The 16,537-nt window shown below is 56.0% G+C and overlaps 7 protein-coding genes across 7 annotated transcripts; 4 read left to right on the top strand and 3 right to left on the bottom strand.

Moving 5' to 3' along the window:
- Positions 1–1,652: 1,652 nt before the first annotated feature.
- On the top strand, positions 1,653–3,205 carry EX895_003687 (uncharacterized protein; the record flags this gene model as incomplete). The annotated part of the gene is made up of 2 exons (XM_029884285.1): positions 1,653–1,844; positions 1,934–3,205. The coding sequence occupies 2 exons, from the start codon at positions 1,653–1,655 to the stop codon at positions 3,203–3,205; spliced, it is 1,464 nt and encodes a 487-aa protein (XP_029738995.1).
- A 173-nt stretch (positions 3,206–3,378) lies between these two features.
- On the bottom strand, positions 3,379–5,109 carry EX895_003686 (uncharacterized protein; the record flags this gene model as incomplete). Its single annotated transcript, XM_029884284.1, has 1 exon — positions 3,379–5,109. One exon carries the CDS (start codon positions 5,107–5,109, stop codon positions 3,379–3,381), a length of 1,731 nt encoding a protein of 576 aa, XP_029738994.1.
- Positions 5,110–5,739: 630 nt separating this feature from the next.
- Positions 5,740–7,335, top strand: EX895_003685 (uncharacterized protein; the record flags this gene model as incomplete). The annotated part of the gene is made up of 1 exon (XM_029884283.1): positions 5,740–7,335. The coding sequence occupies one exon, from the start codon at positions 5,740–5,742 to the stop codon at positions 7,333–7,335; it is 1,596 nt and encodes a 531-aa protein (XP_029738993.1).
- A 123-nt stretch (positions 7,336–7,458) lies between these two features.
- On the bottom strand, positions 7,459–8,784 carry EX895_003684 (uncharacterized protein; the record flags this gene model as incomplete). Its single annotated transcript, XM_029884282.1, has 1 exon — positions 7,459–8,784. The coding sequence occupies one exon, from the start codon at positions 8,782–8,784 to the stop codon at positions 7,459–7,461; it is 1,326 nt and encodes a 441-aa protein (XP_029738992.1).
- Positions 8,785–9,653: 869 nt separating this feature from the next.
- Positions 9,654–10,981, top strand: EX895_003683 (uncharacterized protein; the record flags this gene model as incomplete). The annotated part of the gene is made up of 2 exons (XM_029884281.1): positions 9,654–9,681; positions 9,762–10,981. 2 exons carry the CDS (start codon positions 9,654–9,656, stop codon positions 10,979–10,981), a joined length of 1,248 nt encoding a protein of 415 aa, XP_029738991.1.
- A 414-nt stretch (positions 10,982–11,395) lies between these two features.
- EX895_003682 (uncharacterized protein) lies at positions 11,396–13,556 on the top strand (the record flags this gene model as incomplete). The annotated part of the gene is made up of 2 exons (XM_029884280.1): positions 11,396–13,314; positions 13,493–13,556. The coding sequence occupies 2 exons, from the start codon at positions 11,396–11,398 to the stop codon at positions 13,554–13,556; spliced, it is 1,983 nt and encodes a 660-aa protein (XP_029738990.1).
- Positions 13,557–13,755: 199 nt separating this feature from the next.
- On the bottom strand, positions 13,756–16,005 carry EX895_003681 (uncharacterized protein; the record flags this gene model as incomplete). Its single annotated transcript, XM_029884279.1, has 1 exon — positions 13,756–16,005. The coding sequence occupies one exon, from the start codon at positions 16,003–16,005 to the stop codon at positions 13,756–13,758; it is 2,250 nt and encodes a 749-aa protein (XP_029738989.1).
- Between the last annotated feature and the right edge of the window lie 532 nt (positions 16,006–16,537).

The raw sequence follows: 16,537 nt of genomic DNA, 5'->3' as shown, positions 1-16,537 counted from the left end.
ATCATTTATTATAAACATCTGCTTCGTTCTTCCTCAGACTACAAACAAATTTCTAGCAAAAACATCTTGCGTCGTAGCATTTTGATTTCGGCGTTATAGACTACTCGGCGCAAAGAATAGAAGAAATCAAAACAGAACACATTTCATACTCACAATGGCGCTACCAGGCAGAGCTGGTCTGAGGCGAAGCAAGATTTATTTGGCAAGACCGTGCTTGTCATATTCAGTCAAATCATAGATGTCTCGTGGAAAGATGTGGCCGAACGGTCTCTGAAATCTGGATCGCTGGTCTCGTCATTTGCAAAATTCATGTTTAAGACAATGGGAAGTCCAAATCAGCAGAAGAAATGGCCTTCAACAAATGCAAAGCCCATCTAATGTATCCATTCCACCATTGGTGCGAGGCAGGCGAAGTTGAATTAAATGATGATGGTTAGAAGCCAGCTATGATATACTGCCGTTTGCCAGAATCATAACAGTGAGCACAATGTCAGGTATAACAATAATTAAAGCCGCACGTAAACCTGTGGTTCGTGAATCAATGAACTTAGCTCCGCACGAAAATAATGTTCTTGTTTTACGTTGTGACACAAGGACGACGATGTTTTTGTTTGATTTCTAAGATTTCACCACTCTTCTGACTATTAAAGGGGTGATTTCCAAATTTCTTTCGAGCTTTTCTGAGAGTCAATGATTTAGTCTGCTCTTCATTTGCTCAGGACAGAGAAATAACTAGGATTATAAGCAAAATTTGTCCCAAATGCGTTCAGGGCCGTCAAGATCGCGGGTGACTTCTTATCACTCCTCTGGCTAAATTGTCAATATTCCTGATTGGGTGTTGAGCTTTTGTGACTGCAGGTTTCATTGCCCTCAGGACTTGGGTGAGGCTCTTTTTACGAGTGATGCCTGTTCCCGCAATGACCAGCTCGTTCTGCCAGAATGACCTCTAAATTTCCTTTCAACAATTACAAAAGTGTCAGTTTCGCGGCATGGTCGACGCAAAGTTGCTTTGCAGGAAGAGGCCAAGCAGCTGTGAGATCCTAACAAGAATCACTGGTGAACCGCAACATTCGTTCGGCCAGATGAAGCAGAAGCTGGTCACAAGTCGTTCGTTCTGAGAGTAACCGTGGGGATCCATGGTGTCAGAGGGGAACAATAGGAAGCCGCACCGAGGATCAGGGAGAGCCTGAACGATCAATATGCGTGCCATGCGTAACATAGGCTTCTCCGCGGCCGGCCTGTGGAGGCAGATGCGTTTCAATTGAGACCTCCTCATCAATGGAAGACCTAGGTGCTTTCCGGCCTTGCGGCCTAGTAGTCCGGTCTCCTCACGAGGCCCATGGCGACGAGGGCGTCCCAGCAAACAAAGTGCCGAATCAAAAGAAAACAATCTAACAATTGCAAATTCCCTGCCATCACGTGTCGAGAAGACTGCGCAAAAGCTTGATCCGTGTGTCTGGAATTCCAACAATTCACTTTCGTGCATCTCCATCCTTCTTCTCCCTCACCACCATCAGCATCGCATCCCTCACGTTCGGCCTGCAGAGACTCATCCACTACTTGCACTTTTAGCCAGACGGATCCTTGTCGCTGATTGCATCGCTGCATCATACACACCAGGCGCAGAAGACACAAGCAGTTTACTGGCGAGCATGGCAACTGCAAACGTGTCCGCCGCGGCAGTGCCCGGAGGCGGTCCGGTCACAATGGACGGCTCAACCTCGGGAGCATCGCGCGAAGCACGCATTGCTACGCACTCACACATCAAAGGCCTTGGTCTCAGCGACGACGGCAACGCTTTGCCAAGTGCGCAAGGCTTTGTTGGTCAAAAGGCAGCACGAGAGGTAAGATCGCACGATCTCGACAAGTTTTAAAGAATGAATACTGACTTGCGTCCCATCCTGTCTCTATCCACTACCATCCGCAAACATAGGCTTGTGGTCTCGTTCTCGACCTAATTCGAATGAAGAAGTTTGCCGGCAAGGCTCTACTGCTCGCTGGTGGTCCAGGGACGGGAAAGACCGCCCTTGCCCTCGCTGTCTCGCAGGAGCTTGGCCACAAGGTTCCATTCTGTCCTATGGTCGGATCCGAGGTCTACAGCTCCGAGGTCAAGAAGACTGAAGTTCTCATGGAAAACTTCCGCAGGGCCATCGGGCTGCGAGTGCGCGAGACCAAAGAGGTCTACGAGGGAGAGATCACGGAGCTCACTCCGACCGAGGCCGAGAACCCGCTCTCTGGCTATGGCAAGACGATTGCACACGTTGTGATTGCCCTCAAGACGGTCAAAGGCACCAAACAGCTACGACTCGACCCCAGTATCTACGAGAGCATCATGAAGGAGCGTATCAGCGTCGGAGATGTGATCTATATCGAGGCAAACACAGGCGCCGTCAAGCGCGTCGGAAGGAGTGATGCCTACGCTACCGAGTTTGACCTCGAAGCCGAGGAATACGTGCCACTGCCGAAGGGAGAGGTCCACAAGCGCAAGGAGGTGGTTCAGGATGTGACTCTGCACGACCTCGACATGGCCAACGCCAAGCCGCAAGGAGGACAGGACATCATGAGCGTCGTCGGTCAGCTTGTCAAAGGACGAAGGACAGAAATCACCGACAAGCTACGAGGCGAGATCAATCGAGTTGTCGACAAGTACATCGAGCAAGGTATTGCCGAGCTTGTGCCCGGTGTGCTTTTCATCGATGAAGTGCACATGCTCGACATGGAGTGTTTCACCTACCTCAACCGAGCTCTGGAGTCGACCATCAGCCCGCACGTGATCCTCGCAACCAACCGTGGCCAGAGCATGGTGCGCGGAACCGAGTACGAGGGACCAGCATCGGGCACCGGCATTGTTGCACCCCACGGCATCCCCTTGGATCTGTTGGACCGATGCATGATCGTGCGCACCTTGCCGTACGAGAAGGACGAGATCCGCGAGGTGTTGCGACTGCGAACCAAGGTCGAGGGCCACCTGATTGCAGAGGATGCACTGGAGAAGCTGACGGAAGAGGGTGTGCGAAGCTCGCTGCGTTTCGCACTGCAGCTGCTGAGCCCATCTTCGATTCTGGCCAAGACGGCGGGACGCTCGGAAATCACGATCAAGGATATTGCCGAAGCCAACGAACTGTTCATAGATGCTCGTCGTTCGGCCAAGGTACTCATGTCGCTCGGCGAGGCTTCTGAAGCCGTACCGATGGAGACGTCTTGAATTCGCAAACCCTTGACTTACAACTGTCGCTCAAAATGTACTTGTAGTAAACGCGCAAAACCAGTTCGACCCGATCGCTCAAAGCCGCAGAAACTCGTGCACTTGAGCTACGAACAACGAGAAGGCTAGACTGCGGGAAACGCAATGAGATTGCAAAACACAGTGTTGTCCTTTTACAAAGAAGACCAGGCGGCGTAGAGGACGGCAGAGAAAGCGCGAAGCTCCTTGGAGTCGGCAAGGGTCTCAATGTACTCGTTGGGGACACCACGAATGGCGAGCTGACTCTGTCGCGAGACGAGGGGAAAGAGAGAGGCTAGACGGACGCGCTTGCCGTGCTGCATCTCTTCAGTGATCTCTTGGAAGCGGGATTCGAGCGCCGAGAGTGGTTGGACCTGGATGGCAGAGTCGAGCTGTCCTGTCTTTTGAATGCCAAAAGCGGGGCTGAGACTGTCGAAGAAAGTGTCGAAGACGCGGTCGATGCAGAGAGAGAGGACGGAACCAAAGTCTTCTGATTCGATGATATCCTTTGTCTCGTCGAGGAGAGCACGGAGCTTGTAGTTGGTAGCCAGGCTAAAGTGGGCGTCATCTGCATCGAGGGCGCCTGCGCCAACAAGGACGTCGACCTCGTGATCAGTCGAATTGGGGAAAAGAACGTCCAAAAAGTTGGAGCGCTGCCACGGTGCTGCTTGATCGACGGAGTGCGGTTGAACGGGAGCCTCATGCTCAACGAGGTAGCGTGCGTCATTCAAAAGAGCTTTGAGGTCAGCCATGGAAAGCTGCGCCTTGACAGAGAGCGGTGAGAAAGCCTTGTCGATGGCGGCGGAGACGCGATCCGAAAGACGGTCCCAGCCGTGATGGAGGAACCACCAGCTGAAAGTGAGGTAGAGCCGTTCGGTGTCGTGGTCGAGGCCGCGGGATAGGTCAGAGACAGAGGCCTGCGAATCATAAGCGTCGTCGGCTTCGCGAGCCAAGGCTTCGACGGAGGCGAGGTAGGCGAATCTTCCGATAAGGTTGAGCTGAATATGTGTCTGCAGAGTCAAGAGGACGACGCAGTAGAGCGAGGTGATGGTGCGGGTGAAGGCAGTCCACTTGAGATCGTTCCACAGACGGAGCTTGGTTTGTCTGTCTGCGAGGATTTTGTTGCGTTGCTCTTGTGCATCCATGTGGGATGGTTGTGAGCTGAGCGGAGCTGATGGGGCCTTGATGGCGTCGGTAGGATCCAGGGATGGTGCAGATTCGGACGCTAGCCGTTCCGCATCTTTGGGCGAGGCGCTGTCCTCTGATGATACGGCAGTGTCGGATTCAGCGGCAGGATTGGCAGTCGGCGTTTCTGTTTGATGGACGCGAGTGTCTGGAGTGGGTGCAACCTCAGCAATTGCAGCGCTCGGAGGAGGCGTAGACTGTGACCCAGGGACAAAAGATTTCGCAAGAGGGTTGAGCTGCGGAGATGGTGTATCCGTCTGCACTGGGGCGTCGGGAGTAGCAGTTCGTTCGGCGGGGATCGGCTGCTGCGGTTCTTGCACAGCTCGTTCAGCTTGCTGGTTAGGTTCGTCGATTGGAGGACTGGGATTTGGATGCTCGACAAGAGGAGCAGGAGGAGGTGCAGCCTGAGAGCGGAGGCTTTCTGTGAGCTGCTCTACATCATACTTTGAGAAGAGCTGGTCGCCTAGGGTTGGGAGCAATGCAAGGACGGTAAAGGTGCAATCCTCTTGATTCTGGGCAAAGCGTCGACGCAGATTCTCCTTTGCGTTCTTGTCATTGGCGAGCTTCTCCTGGATCTGCTGGAACTTGGAGATAGCATACTGAGAAACGAGGTAGGCGCCACCGACGATGCCACCTGTGACAATGAAAAAGTTAGAATGCGATGAGAGGTAGCGAGACGTTTTCCTCCACCAGCTCGTCATGGTTGACGGAAGCGACTTGAAGGTAATGGCGAGGAGAACAATGACATCGGATGGGGATGTGTGTGTGGCAGAAGAGGAAGAAAGCGGAACTGGAACTGGGCGATAGAGGTGCTGCTGCTGCTCCACTTTTCGTCTATTTCGTACGGCATTTTTTTCTTTTGCTGTGGGGAACTTGACGAGTCGGATAACCGGCTAAGTTGCGGCAGCAAGGAAGCTGCCGAGGGTTCGTTGAGCTTCAAAGCTTTGACGTGAACCAGAGAATCCAAAACGCAAATTGCGCTTGAAAGCGACTAAACCACACCTCTTCGTTACGACGCGTCTCGCAAGCGCAACAATGCAGAGCGGCGCAGAAAGCGGCAACTTTTTCGAGAGTTGAATTTGTGTGGGGTTGTCTTGACCAGCAACCAACACACACGATCACTTTCATCACTCCACACTCTCTTCACTCTCTGTCTTTCGGTCTTGCTTCTCTTTTGTCCTTTCCTTTCCGTTCCTTTCCTTTCTCTCCCATTCACCCTTTCATAGACCGGCGCTGTTCAAAAACGCAGCCACCATCGCCGCTCCGCACCCTGCATCCCCTGTTGCCGCCGCCGCCGCCGCTACTGCTGCTACTGCTACCCGTTGCCCATCATGAGCAGCGCAGACGTCATAGATGCCCTGTTCGTAAAGACAGTCGACATGGTACAATCGCTGCCCAAATCGGGGCCCATCCAAACATCGTACGAAGAAAAGCTCGCTCTCTACAGCCTCTACAAGCAAGCGACAGAGGGCGATGTCTCATCCAAGCGTCCAGGTATGCTCGATATGCTGGGCCGTGCAAAGTGGGACGCTTGGTCCAAAGTCAGCGGTTTGCCTCCAAGGGACGCAAAGCAAATGTACGTAGAATCCATGCTCAGGATTCTGCGTCGCTTCAGCGATCGTCCTCAGGCTGCTTCGCTCATCCAAGAGCTCGAGAATTTTTCAGGTCAAGTCGCACAACGCGTCATGGACGGTTCTCTGGCCCAAGTCGATTCAGACGAGGAGTCCATCACTGACACTGAATCAGACAATCAGCAACGACTCGATCCCACCGCTCTTCATCAGCAACCTGCCCGTGCTGCTCAAACAAATCTGCCGCGTCATCTTGCTCCCAACGCCCCCTCCGTCGCAGGCACAAGCACCGCTGCTACTCGTGGCGGTGGCCCCGGCGACGCCTCTTCCGCCATCTCTCCAGGCAGAACGCCTATCGCATCAGAATCAGATGACGACTCGTCCGACGACGATCGTCTTGGTTCTCAACCAGGTCCTTTTCGAGGTGCGCCTCGACATTCCTCTTCGCATGCTCCACCCTCGCTTCAGTCGTACCGTCCCCAACCTCGACCTGGTTCCATTTCAGCTACCGAGGGTTACAACCGAGGCGGCCCTCCTTCGCGCTCGCAAGTTTCGACATCAGCCCAATACGAAAGCTCTCAAACCCTTCGCTCCAGGGGGCCGCCTTCACTCCAAGGTGGCTATTCACGCCCTCAGTATGCACCACAGTCGACAGCAGCTTCAATCGCGGGTTCCAGCTATCCTCGCCAGCCCGATTATCAGCGTAGCACCTACGCTGCTTCTTCCGTAGGAGGCCGTTCAGTTGGCACCAGAACTGGCCCACCTTCCATGTACCCACCGCGTCCACCTTCCAACACAGGCACCGCTCAACATCAACCACGAGCAGAGATGGAGTCAGCGCTTCAATCCATCCAAGCATCCCTTGCTGCGCTACACGAACGTCTCAACCGTGTCGAGAGTCGTTCCTCGGCTGGCGGCGGAGACGATCCTCGACGTTCGCGTCCAGGTTCGGGACAATCAAGCGCTGCCTACCTGTACAATGCCATCATCAACATTGTCGACGACTTCAGGCAACTGCTGGGCGTCAATGGCGTTGCGCGCGGTCAACGATCCGAGGCACTAGCGCCTAGCTTCTTGGCGCAGGGAGGCGGTGGATCGAGCGATCGAAGCAATGCCGCTTTCAACCTATTGACCTCGCCCGTTCGCATCCTTGTCGCCCTGGTCAATCTGAGCGCAAGGCTAGCACTCGACGTTGTCAGCCTCGTGCTTGTCTCGAGTTTCTTTTTATATGCGATCAAGCGTATCACGGGACGTGGCGATCCACTCTTGATGATTCGCCTGCTCAAAAGGCTGCAGCAGGCGGTGCTTAGAAGGTCGCCCGCAGCAAAGCAGTTGGTTGCCGAGGCGAGCGTATGATGCCTCACTCTGTCAACGAATCAAAGGCCTTTTTCAAACACGACTCAACTCCCTGTCACCCACACACACAAGACCAGAAAGTGTTTTGCCATGAGATGGAATTGAGCGAGACATGGGCAAAATCTAAATTTTGAGAGCGTCGAGTTCCTTGAGCAGCTCGCTCCTTGAACGCTGATCGTCGATAGCTTGCTGTTGCTTTTCAGCCTGCTTGTCCTTCCACCTCCTCATCCTCCACTTGAGTCCACGTTCGTTGGTGAGATCGCGCGACATGAGCAACTCGATAGGCATGCGGTCCACGTCGTTGCGGCTGACGCCGTCGGTGAGACGGCCATCGCGCGGGCTTCGAGGAGCGTCGAGACCGCCTTTGGGTGTGCTGGGAGGCAACTCGCTCCAATCCCCTCCGCTTGCCGGACCGTGTCGTGGAGTGACATCGAGATAATCGCGCCAGAGGAACGAGAGGCCGCCCTCTTGACGATGCGCTTGAATGGCTTCACCGCTGGCCCATTCCGAGGCGGAGTCGGTGCGGAGTCGGATGGTCTCTGCTGGGGTCGGAGGCTGAGCGATGGGGGGAGGCTTGGCACGAGCTTCCTGCTTGAATCCGGCGTAAGTGCCGTGAGCGTTGTGGGGTGCAGCGGATGGGCCGGCTTGCGAGACTTTGGCGGCGTCGAGCTCCATACGCTCAAGGGTGAGGAGTGCAGCTCGACGCTCTGACTGAGGCGAGGTCACGCCCTTGCGTTCGGGAAGCAAGACGGGGTCTTCGGGTCTCCATGGAGCCCAGGATTCGGCTTCGACGGTGTTTCGATCGCTCATGGTCGAGTCGCGAATTCTACGCTTACCTGGGAGAGAGGGCCAGGGAACTTCAACCTTTTCAAAAGGCTTGCCTGTTTCGAGAAGCTTTTCGTCCGAGGCCTTGAGGGTTGCGAAACGCTTCCAAATATACATGCCCTTGCGCTTGTCGTATTTTGCTGCTGAACGCGAGAGACGAACTGCAAACTGATCCGAACCGGGGATTTTGAGCATGACATTGGAGTAGTGGACGGGACGCGGGATTTCGGTGGTGTTGGGACCGTAGCCCTTTTCAGGTTGAAGAGGGTCGACGTAGCGAGGAACAATGTGTCGGAGGGACTTTGGTGCAAGCTTGTTGTTGTCGTCAACATCTCTGAGCCAGAGCCAGTTCTTCTCCCTGTCGATGCTGACGACGATACCTTCACCTCGGACTTTTTCGTTACCCGACTCGAGACCTTCGTTCTGACCAACTTTTCCACATCGGAGCTTGACGTGGTCGCCGGGGACAATGTTCCAGAAGGGGATTCGGTCTTTGGGCTGAACGAACTTGGGACGGTGTGCGGCGTGAGAAGGGGCTCTGATGGCGAACTTGGTGCCTTTTGTGGGAGGGTTGAGATGACGCAGCGAGCGCATGACACCGCCTGTGGAGCTCGCTCTAGACATGATGGCTATGCTATCGACGACAAGCGCGCCTGTGAAGAAGCCCGGGTGGGTGGTGCGATGGCGATGGCGAAGACGAAGACGACGAGGTGACGATGATGGAGGAAGAAGATTGGCTTGCATTCCTTCTTTCTCAAAATCTTTTCTTCTCGCCTCGCGGCGACACAAGCCTTTCGCAAAATGTAACAGTTCTATACAAAACCTCTTTTCGGCCGGGAAAAATACAAAAGATATAGACAATGACGCCGACGCCATAAGTTGATCACAGCAAGAGGTGGCAGGGCTTGATGTTGATAAGGGCAGATCCGTCTGACAGTGACACTACTGGCCTGTCCGGGCCGTTGACTGACGCTTGTTGGTGGACACTATTGCTAGAAGCATTCATTGGGAGACCAAGATGTCGCGGTCACATGGCTGTGGCTCGTAGAGCGCATTCGACACGCTCTTCTGCTGCTGTACACCGCGACAAGGGCACTCTGGAAACATGGACAACAGGGTCTGAACGCCACCATTAAATTAGCTCTTTTTCGGCCAATTTTGAGAGACCTTTTTTCTGTTTTTTTGGCGATGGTCGAGGCTCCCAAAATCCGTTTCAATTAAAGTCGACTTTGGACTCGACACGCCCGCCGCGTAGTGGTGTCATTGTTGCACTCTCTTGATCTCATCATTACTACCACCACGCTCGAGCTCATTGTCATCGACGCACCTGCTTGCATTGGAAACGGAAATCCAGCCTTCACAACGCTATACTCGCCAGCCAACAATTCTCGCGAACGGTTCCAGATAGGCCCCCGTCTTCGTGTCATTCTGGTCGCATCCCTACCCTCATCCCATCTTGATTGCGGCGCGTGACCCTCCCCCATTTCCAGCTCATGCCGTCAATAGAAGCCAGCCTCAAGGGTAAGTGTTCTCAAAGCAGCATGATCTGCTCGTCTCAAGCGCTCCTGCTGACCCTCATCTTGTGGTACACATCGCATTAGCTGCAAATGCCGAATCCGATGCATCGCCCAACAGAACAGATCGCAAATCTGCAGACGCCGTCTTTCTTTCCACCGGCAACCTCTCCTCGGAACTCAGTCGCGTCAACTCCACGCCGCTCTCCTCCGAAGCTATCGTCGCTCTCGGTCTGCCATCCTCCGCCTCCTCTTCAGGCTCACAAGACCCGCTCAGTGAGCCTTCGCCCATAACCATGGCTCCACCGAAACCTGGCCCAGCAGATACGCTGTATCCCAGCCCATCTGGGGGCTTTGTGCCTTCACCGGAGGAAGGTCAGGACTGGAGACTCAAACCTCCGCCGACTGGACGCAAAACCAAGGCCCCAGCATCCTCGTCCACTACTCCGCTATCAACACTTGCGCTCCCGTCAAAAGCAGAAGCCAGCGCCAAGCCCTCAACTTCCGGGCTCAGTCCAACAACACCTGCCTCGAACGCGTCCACACCAACACGTCCGCCATCGCTACCGTCGTGTCCAGAGACAGCATCCAAGATCGCCAATGCCTCGTCCAGCTCGGTATCAAGGCGAAGCTCGCAAGCCTCAACTTCAGTCGCATCGCCTCAAATGCGTCCCAGCTCGAGCTCGTCCAGCTCGCGTCACCGCCTCAGCACAGCCATTTCTCCACTCGAACCTGTATCCACAGCCGCAGATGCGTTACAAGCCTCTTCTTCTCGGGGCTCTATCGCGTCGCAATCTGGCCAAGAAGCCAATACGCTTCGCAGTGCAAAGTCATCACGGCCCGGTTCCACCGCCAGCTACCAGACCGCCCGCAACGACAGTGCCAAAGACGATGATGGCTTCTCGATAAAAGTACGAGACTTTGCTTTTTCGAGTGACGATCCTCGCCATCATGGTCATCCGCTTGCGGAACCTCAATCATTTGGAGATGACGGCGAGTACACCGGCGAGCACGGTCAAGACGCCGACGCCGACGAACACGAATTCCATATCGAAGGCGCAGACGACGAAGACGAGTTTGACGGCGACGAAGGCGACAATTCCAGCGTGCCCGAGGGTGTGTACAATGTGCTCTACCAGTTCGACCCTGTGTCAGAGCATGAGCTAGCCGTTGCGCCTGGCGATGTCGTCCACGTCGTTGGTTCGCTCGAAGGTGGCTGGGCTATCGCGGTCAAGGACGGCGACGAGAGCGTCAAGGGTCTTGTTCCTGCTACTTATATCGAATGGTCTGCACCGCTGCCTGAATGAGCGACAGGTCGCTGCCACTCCCTTCCTTTATACCCCTGCCGGTTGACCACTTTGTATCTTTGTATTTCTGCGCCGAGAACCTATCGGCGTTTTGTACTGCATGCACTTGTCTTGCCATATTGGACATTGCACCATTTCTCATTGACCGTGTCGCTGAGGTTCGTCTGCGGTTGTGCCCTTGTCAAGAAGCACGGACACAGAATGCGGTATGCGACATCATGGGTCTATTGTATTTTTCGCCGCTTGGTCGAAGGTGAAAGAGTGAGTGGACCCTGAGAGTCACAATTGATTTCGGGTTGGTGCGTGCGCGCCCCGACTCGACCTCTCTATCTCTGACGATGACGAGACACTTCGCCTTTGCACAACCAACACCGCGGCCTGCACAGCAACTCCAACTCTGTCGCTCTTCAAAGCATGGCTACGTACCGAGTGGGCATCCTTACTGTCTCCGACACCGCCTCTTCCGATGCATCGCTGGATCGATCTGGGCCCGTGCTCTCCGAGCAACTTCTCTCCGCTGGATTCAACGATGTTGCGCGCTCCATTTGCGCCGACGATGTGCGCGCAATTCGATCGCAGGTGAAGCGGCTGGTGGACGATGAGCGGGTGGATTTGGTGGTGACTACAGGTGGGACTGGGTTTGGGTTGCGGGATGTGACGCCAGAGGCGGTGGAACCATTGTTCACCCGCAAGACGCCGGCGTTGACGCATGCGCTCACGGCGTATTCGCTGGCCAAGACTCCTATGGCTGCCCTGTCGAGGGGTGTGACAGGGATCAGAAAGGCGGAGGGGGGAAAGGATGGTGGGAAGGAGGCGCTGATCGTGGCGCTACCTGGATCGCCAAAAGCGGTCAAGGAGTGTTTGGAAGTGCTTTTGGCAGGAGGACTGCTCACGCATGCGCTCGAGCTGTTGGGTGGTGGATCGGGCGAGACCAAGCATAAAGAGATGCAGGGTGGTCTGCACAGATCTAGCACTGCGGGTACAGCTGTTGACACCGCCACCGATACCGGGTGTGCTCACCACCACCACCACCATCACCGCCCTCACGGCGGAGGAGGGCTGCACACCCACACGGCGCCTAAACCACGCACCACCGCCGCCGACCATTCCGGCTTCCGCACCATCGATCCTACCTCCGGACCATCGCTCCGACACCGCACCTCCCCCTACCCGCTCCTCGACCTCGACGACGCTCTCTCTCTCATCGCACAACACACGCCTTCCCCCACCACGATCCAAACGCTTCCCATCGGACCGCCGCTCATCGGACACGTGCTCGCCGAGGATGTCACCGCCACCTGCGACCTGCCGCCCGGACCGACGACCAATGTCGATGGCTACGCCGTGCGTGCCGGCAGCACGCCCGCGGGAGAGTATGCTGTGGTGACGCTCAAGACGCTCCAGGCGCGATCCGCGCTGCAGCCAGGCGAGATCTTCCGCATCAACACGGGCCAGGGTCTACCCGAGGGCACGGACGCGGTGGTGATGGTGGAGGATACCGAGCTTTTGGAGGAGCGTGTGGGGGAGGAGGTTCGGGTGAAGGTGCTTGCGCAGGTGGACGCTGGTGAAAACGTTAGGGCAGGAGGAAGCGATGTGCGCGCGGGCCAGGTGGTGCTCCGTAAAGGAACGACGATCAGCGCACTGGGTGGAGAGATCGGCACGCTCGCCTTCCTCGGTCGTTCTTCCGTCAACGTCTACCGCAAACCCACGATCGCGATCCTCAGCACGGGCAACGAGCTGGTCGATCCCTCCCCCGCCACCAACAGCGCCAGTGGAACCGATTGGGGTTTCACAGTCTTCGACGCCAACCGCCCCGGCCTTCGCGCCGCCATCACGGGTCTCGGCTACACCGTCGTCGATCTCGGCATCTCGTCCGACACTACCACCTCGACACTCCAAGCCCTCCGCCAAGGTCTCGCCTCGGCAGACGTGATCCTCACCACGGGCGGCACGAGCATGGGCGAATCCGACCTGCTCAAGCCGCTCATCGAACGCGAGTTGCACGGCGACATCCACTTCGGTAGAGTAGCCATGAAGCCGGGTAAGCCGACGACGTTTGCGACGCTGGGTGCGGAGAAGATCATCTTTGCGCTACCGGGAAATCCGGCGTCGGCGTTGGTTACATTCTACGTGTTCGTGCTGCCGTGTTTGCGCAAGCTGTCTGGACATGCTCCAGTAGGAGAAGGGCAGGCGAACCCGTGGTCGTTGCCGAAAATCCCAGTGACCGTGGCCAGCGATATGAGGCTCGATAGCAGACCAGAGTTCCACAGGGTTGTCGTCAAAGCCACGCAGGACGGCCTGGTGGCATACAGCACAGGTTCACAAAGAAGCTCGTAAGTTGCCCGTTTTCTCCACTCCTACCCAACGTGTTTCCGAAGAGTTGTGGCTCTGACTTCTACTTTGCTTTTCGTCTACTTTGTCGTGCTTGCGATGGTTTGGCACCAACAGAGGAATGCACAGCATGTCGACAGCAAACGCACTCATTGCGCTTCCCGCCCTTCAACCCAACAGCTCCGAAAGGGTGGTCCCAAAAGGTGCCCGAGCACCGGCTATCTTGCTCGGCTCCATCGTGTAGAACACCAAGCTCCGCGCTCCATCGATGCGACGCGGAGCGGGATGCAAACCAGCTTTGAACAGCCTTTCACACACTGACACTGTTGATGTTTGTGGCACACGTGTCTGTGTCAAAAAGCTCTCCTTGACATTGCGTGTGTGTGAAGTGTGACGCTCCGGTTCAGCGCGTGCGACGCTGGCAGAGTCAAAGAAAGTCGACGCTACAATCCATGAAAGAACGACCTAAGCTGGGTATTGCCCGCCTCGTCCAAGTTTCCCTCGCTGGGTAGACTGACTGCGCTGCTGCTTGTGGCCCTACTGCTGTTAGTCCTCACGCTCGTGCTAGACGCGGTCGACCGTTGAGTTGGCATCGGTGAGCTATTGAGCGAGGGCCGGCGCACACCTTGCGGATCGCCTCGATCTGGACTGCTCCACGGCAGCAGTTGCGTCTCGTCCGCATTCCCCTCCGCACCACCTACAGTGATATCCCCCACCTCATCATCTGACAACACATCCTGCAAATCCTCGCTCAAACCTGTCCTTCTATTCAGCTCCTCTTCCACCTTGCACCACGAAGAAGAGATAAACGAGTCAAGCTGAAGCTGTGCCCCCTTGTGCTGACGACGCTCTTCGCGTTTGAGTGCTGCGACTACGCGGTCGAACCTGCTGCTTCCTCCTGCCGCGGCGCCTCCAGGGGCACTGGGGGTGAGACTGACCGGGCTCACTCGAGGCAGGCCTGCTAGTGGCAGCGGCTGCAGGGGTGTCCGCATCAGCCGATTCGAGAGAGGGCTAGCGTCATGCTGCTCCTGCTTGATACGTTGTGGTTTCATCGAAGGAGATGCAGCGCCACGTGTTGCCGACTTCAAGCGTATTGGCGATGGCGATGGCGAGCTAGAGGGTGAGGAAGAAGAGGACGAAGAAATGACGTTCTGGAGCAGCAGATCTTCATCATCTGATGGCGGCACCTCTGTCAATTCTGCTTCCTGGTGGTCTCGAAGCTGCTGCGATGCGCGATCGAGCTGCGGTTCCTCGTCTTGATCGTCCCAGGCAAGCGGTTGGGTTTCGTCGACTTGGTTTTCTGCCCCTGATTTCACCGCTTCTTCATCGTCTTCTGTCGGCCAAGGTAACGGCTGAGTCTCGGACTCTTCCTCTTCTTCCTCCACGAGTCGGTTTGACTCGCTATTCACCATATCGGCTTGACGACGGTCCGACGCTCCACCAGCACCGGCCGCATGCCTAGCTGCAGACACTGTGCGCCGCTGACCCACTGCATCTGGCCCCACACCTCTATACAAAGGCTGTAAACTAGTCGCTCTCTGATGCCCCAGTCCACTGCCAAGCTGGGTCTCCAGAGCGTAGATCCTGCGATTCGTCCGTGGCGACCGAAGCACAGCTTCGGGCCTCTTCAGCATCCTCTCCTTCGGCGGCGAAGACGTAAGCGCAGCTGCCGGTTTCAATCTGCCCTTCTTGTTGCTCGGCGAAAGGACGTTCTGCAATGGTCTCTTGCCTCCCCTCTTGTCTGGCGAAACATGTATTCGAGGCTGCATACGAGCGTGCGCCTTGGCTAGCTCGTCTGCCATGTTGGCTTTTTGCCCGCGCAAAATTTCGTCCTTGGGCACACCGGCCAGACGCTGGAGGAAGGCCATTCTGGAAGCGTGCGCGTCTTCCCACGCAAGTGGGGTGAAGTTGGAGAGCGACTCTTGCATGAGTGTTGGTTCGAAGGGCGGCGATGAGGTTACTGGCTGCTCTTGCGTTGCATGCCGACTTTTTGGCCGCGGTGGCGTGTCCTGCTGGGTTTCCAATTCAGGTCGTCGTGCCTGTGATGGTTGTGGCGATGGCATTGCGCGGCGTGAGGCAGAGATTCGTGCTAAACGAGAAGGTTGTGGGTCTACGCAAGGCAGCGGAGAATTTGGAGGGGAGGGGGCCCGAGTAGGCGTCGAAGATTTACTAGCGACGAGAGAGCGCGAAACACTGCCGAAACGACCTCTGAGCAGCGATGCAGCCCGCGCCTCCAAGTCGTCATCTCCCACGTCCGCCGCCGCTGCTGTAGCGCTGGTCGAGTTGTCCTCCACAGCGATGCTCCTGGCTCGAGCGCGTACAACACTCGGAGAATTCTGAAATGGGCTTGATCGTGCTACAGAACCGGCCAAAGCTGACGCCGCTTTGGACACGGCGGAGGGAGCCGTGTTAGGCGCAAAGAAGCTCGACAGCTTTTGCTGCGTGCCCGCATTCCCGTTCGTGGCCGGGGTGGTGCGTCTACCAGCGCTCTGCACGGTAGGCTTTGGCAGAGAGCGCAGAGGAGTAGATTTCGGGGCGGAAGGAAAGTTGGTGCGATCGCCAAGCGCTGGTCTCGAAACCGAATGGGACCTGATCCATCCTGTAGGTTTGATCGAGCTGGTAGACGAAGCAGATGAAGGTGTGCCGTTGGACGAGGAGGCGGCGTGGCCAGCCGCCGATTGCCTTGAAGCCATGCTACTGCTTAATGCGCTTGCCCATTGCTTCTCTTCGTCGGGCACCTGAGAGTTTCTAGGGCGGTAAAGATGATGGAAACAGGAAGGAAGAGGGTGGTGGCTCAGAGCTGTCAAATGCCAAAGGCACATAGCCGCGGCTGAGTCTGTCACCAAAAAAAGCCAAGTTGGGCGTGTCGCGCTTTTCGTGACTTTGTGGAGGCAAAGCATTGAAACTTTACATGTTAGAGCGAGCCCTTCGCAACGCAAAAACAATGCTTCCTTCGCCTGCGTGCGACGTCGTTAACACTCCTGTCGAACCACAGATTTGAGAACAATGCTCAAACTCGATAGCGCATCACGTCTATCCGAGTCTGAAGCTAAGCTGAACTACGGGCAGACGATGTTGGGATTGACCCAGCCGATCGCAGCTGTGGGATGGCTATGATTGCTGAAAGGACAGCGTGCAATGGTTCTATAGTACATTTTAGTGTGTCGATCAGGCAAGTGCGTTGTCGTCGAGCTTGATGAGTTCTCGTATCAGCGCGCAGGATGC

This window comes from Sporisorium graminicola, chromosome SGRAM_22 (assembly GCF_005498985.1).
Source record: "Sporisorium graminicola strain CBS 10092 chromosome SGRAM_22, whole genome shotgun sequence".
NCBI lineage: Eukaryota > Fungi > Basidiomycota > Ustilaginomycetes > Ustilaginales > Ustilaginaceae > Sporisorium > Sporisorium graminicola.
Note: the sequence above shows the minus strand (reverse complement) of the source record. Positions and strands in the feature narration are given on the sequence as shown.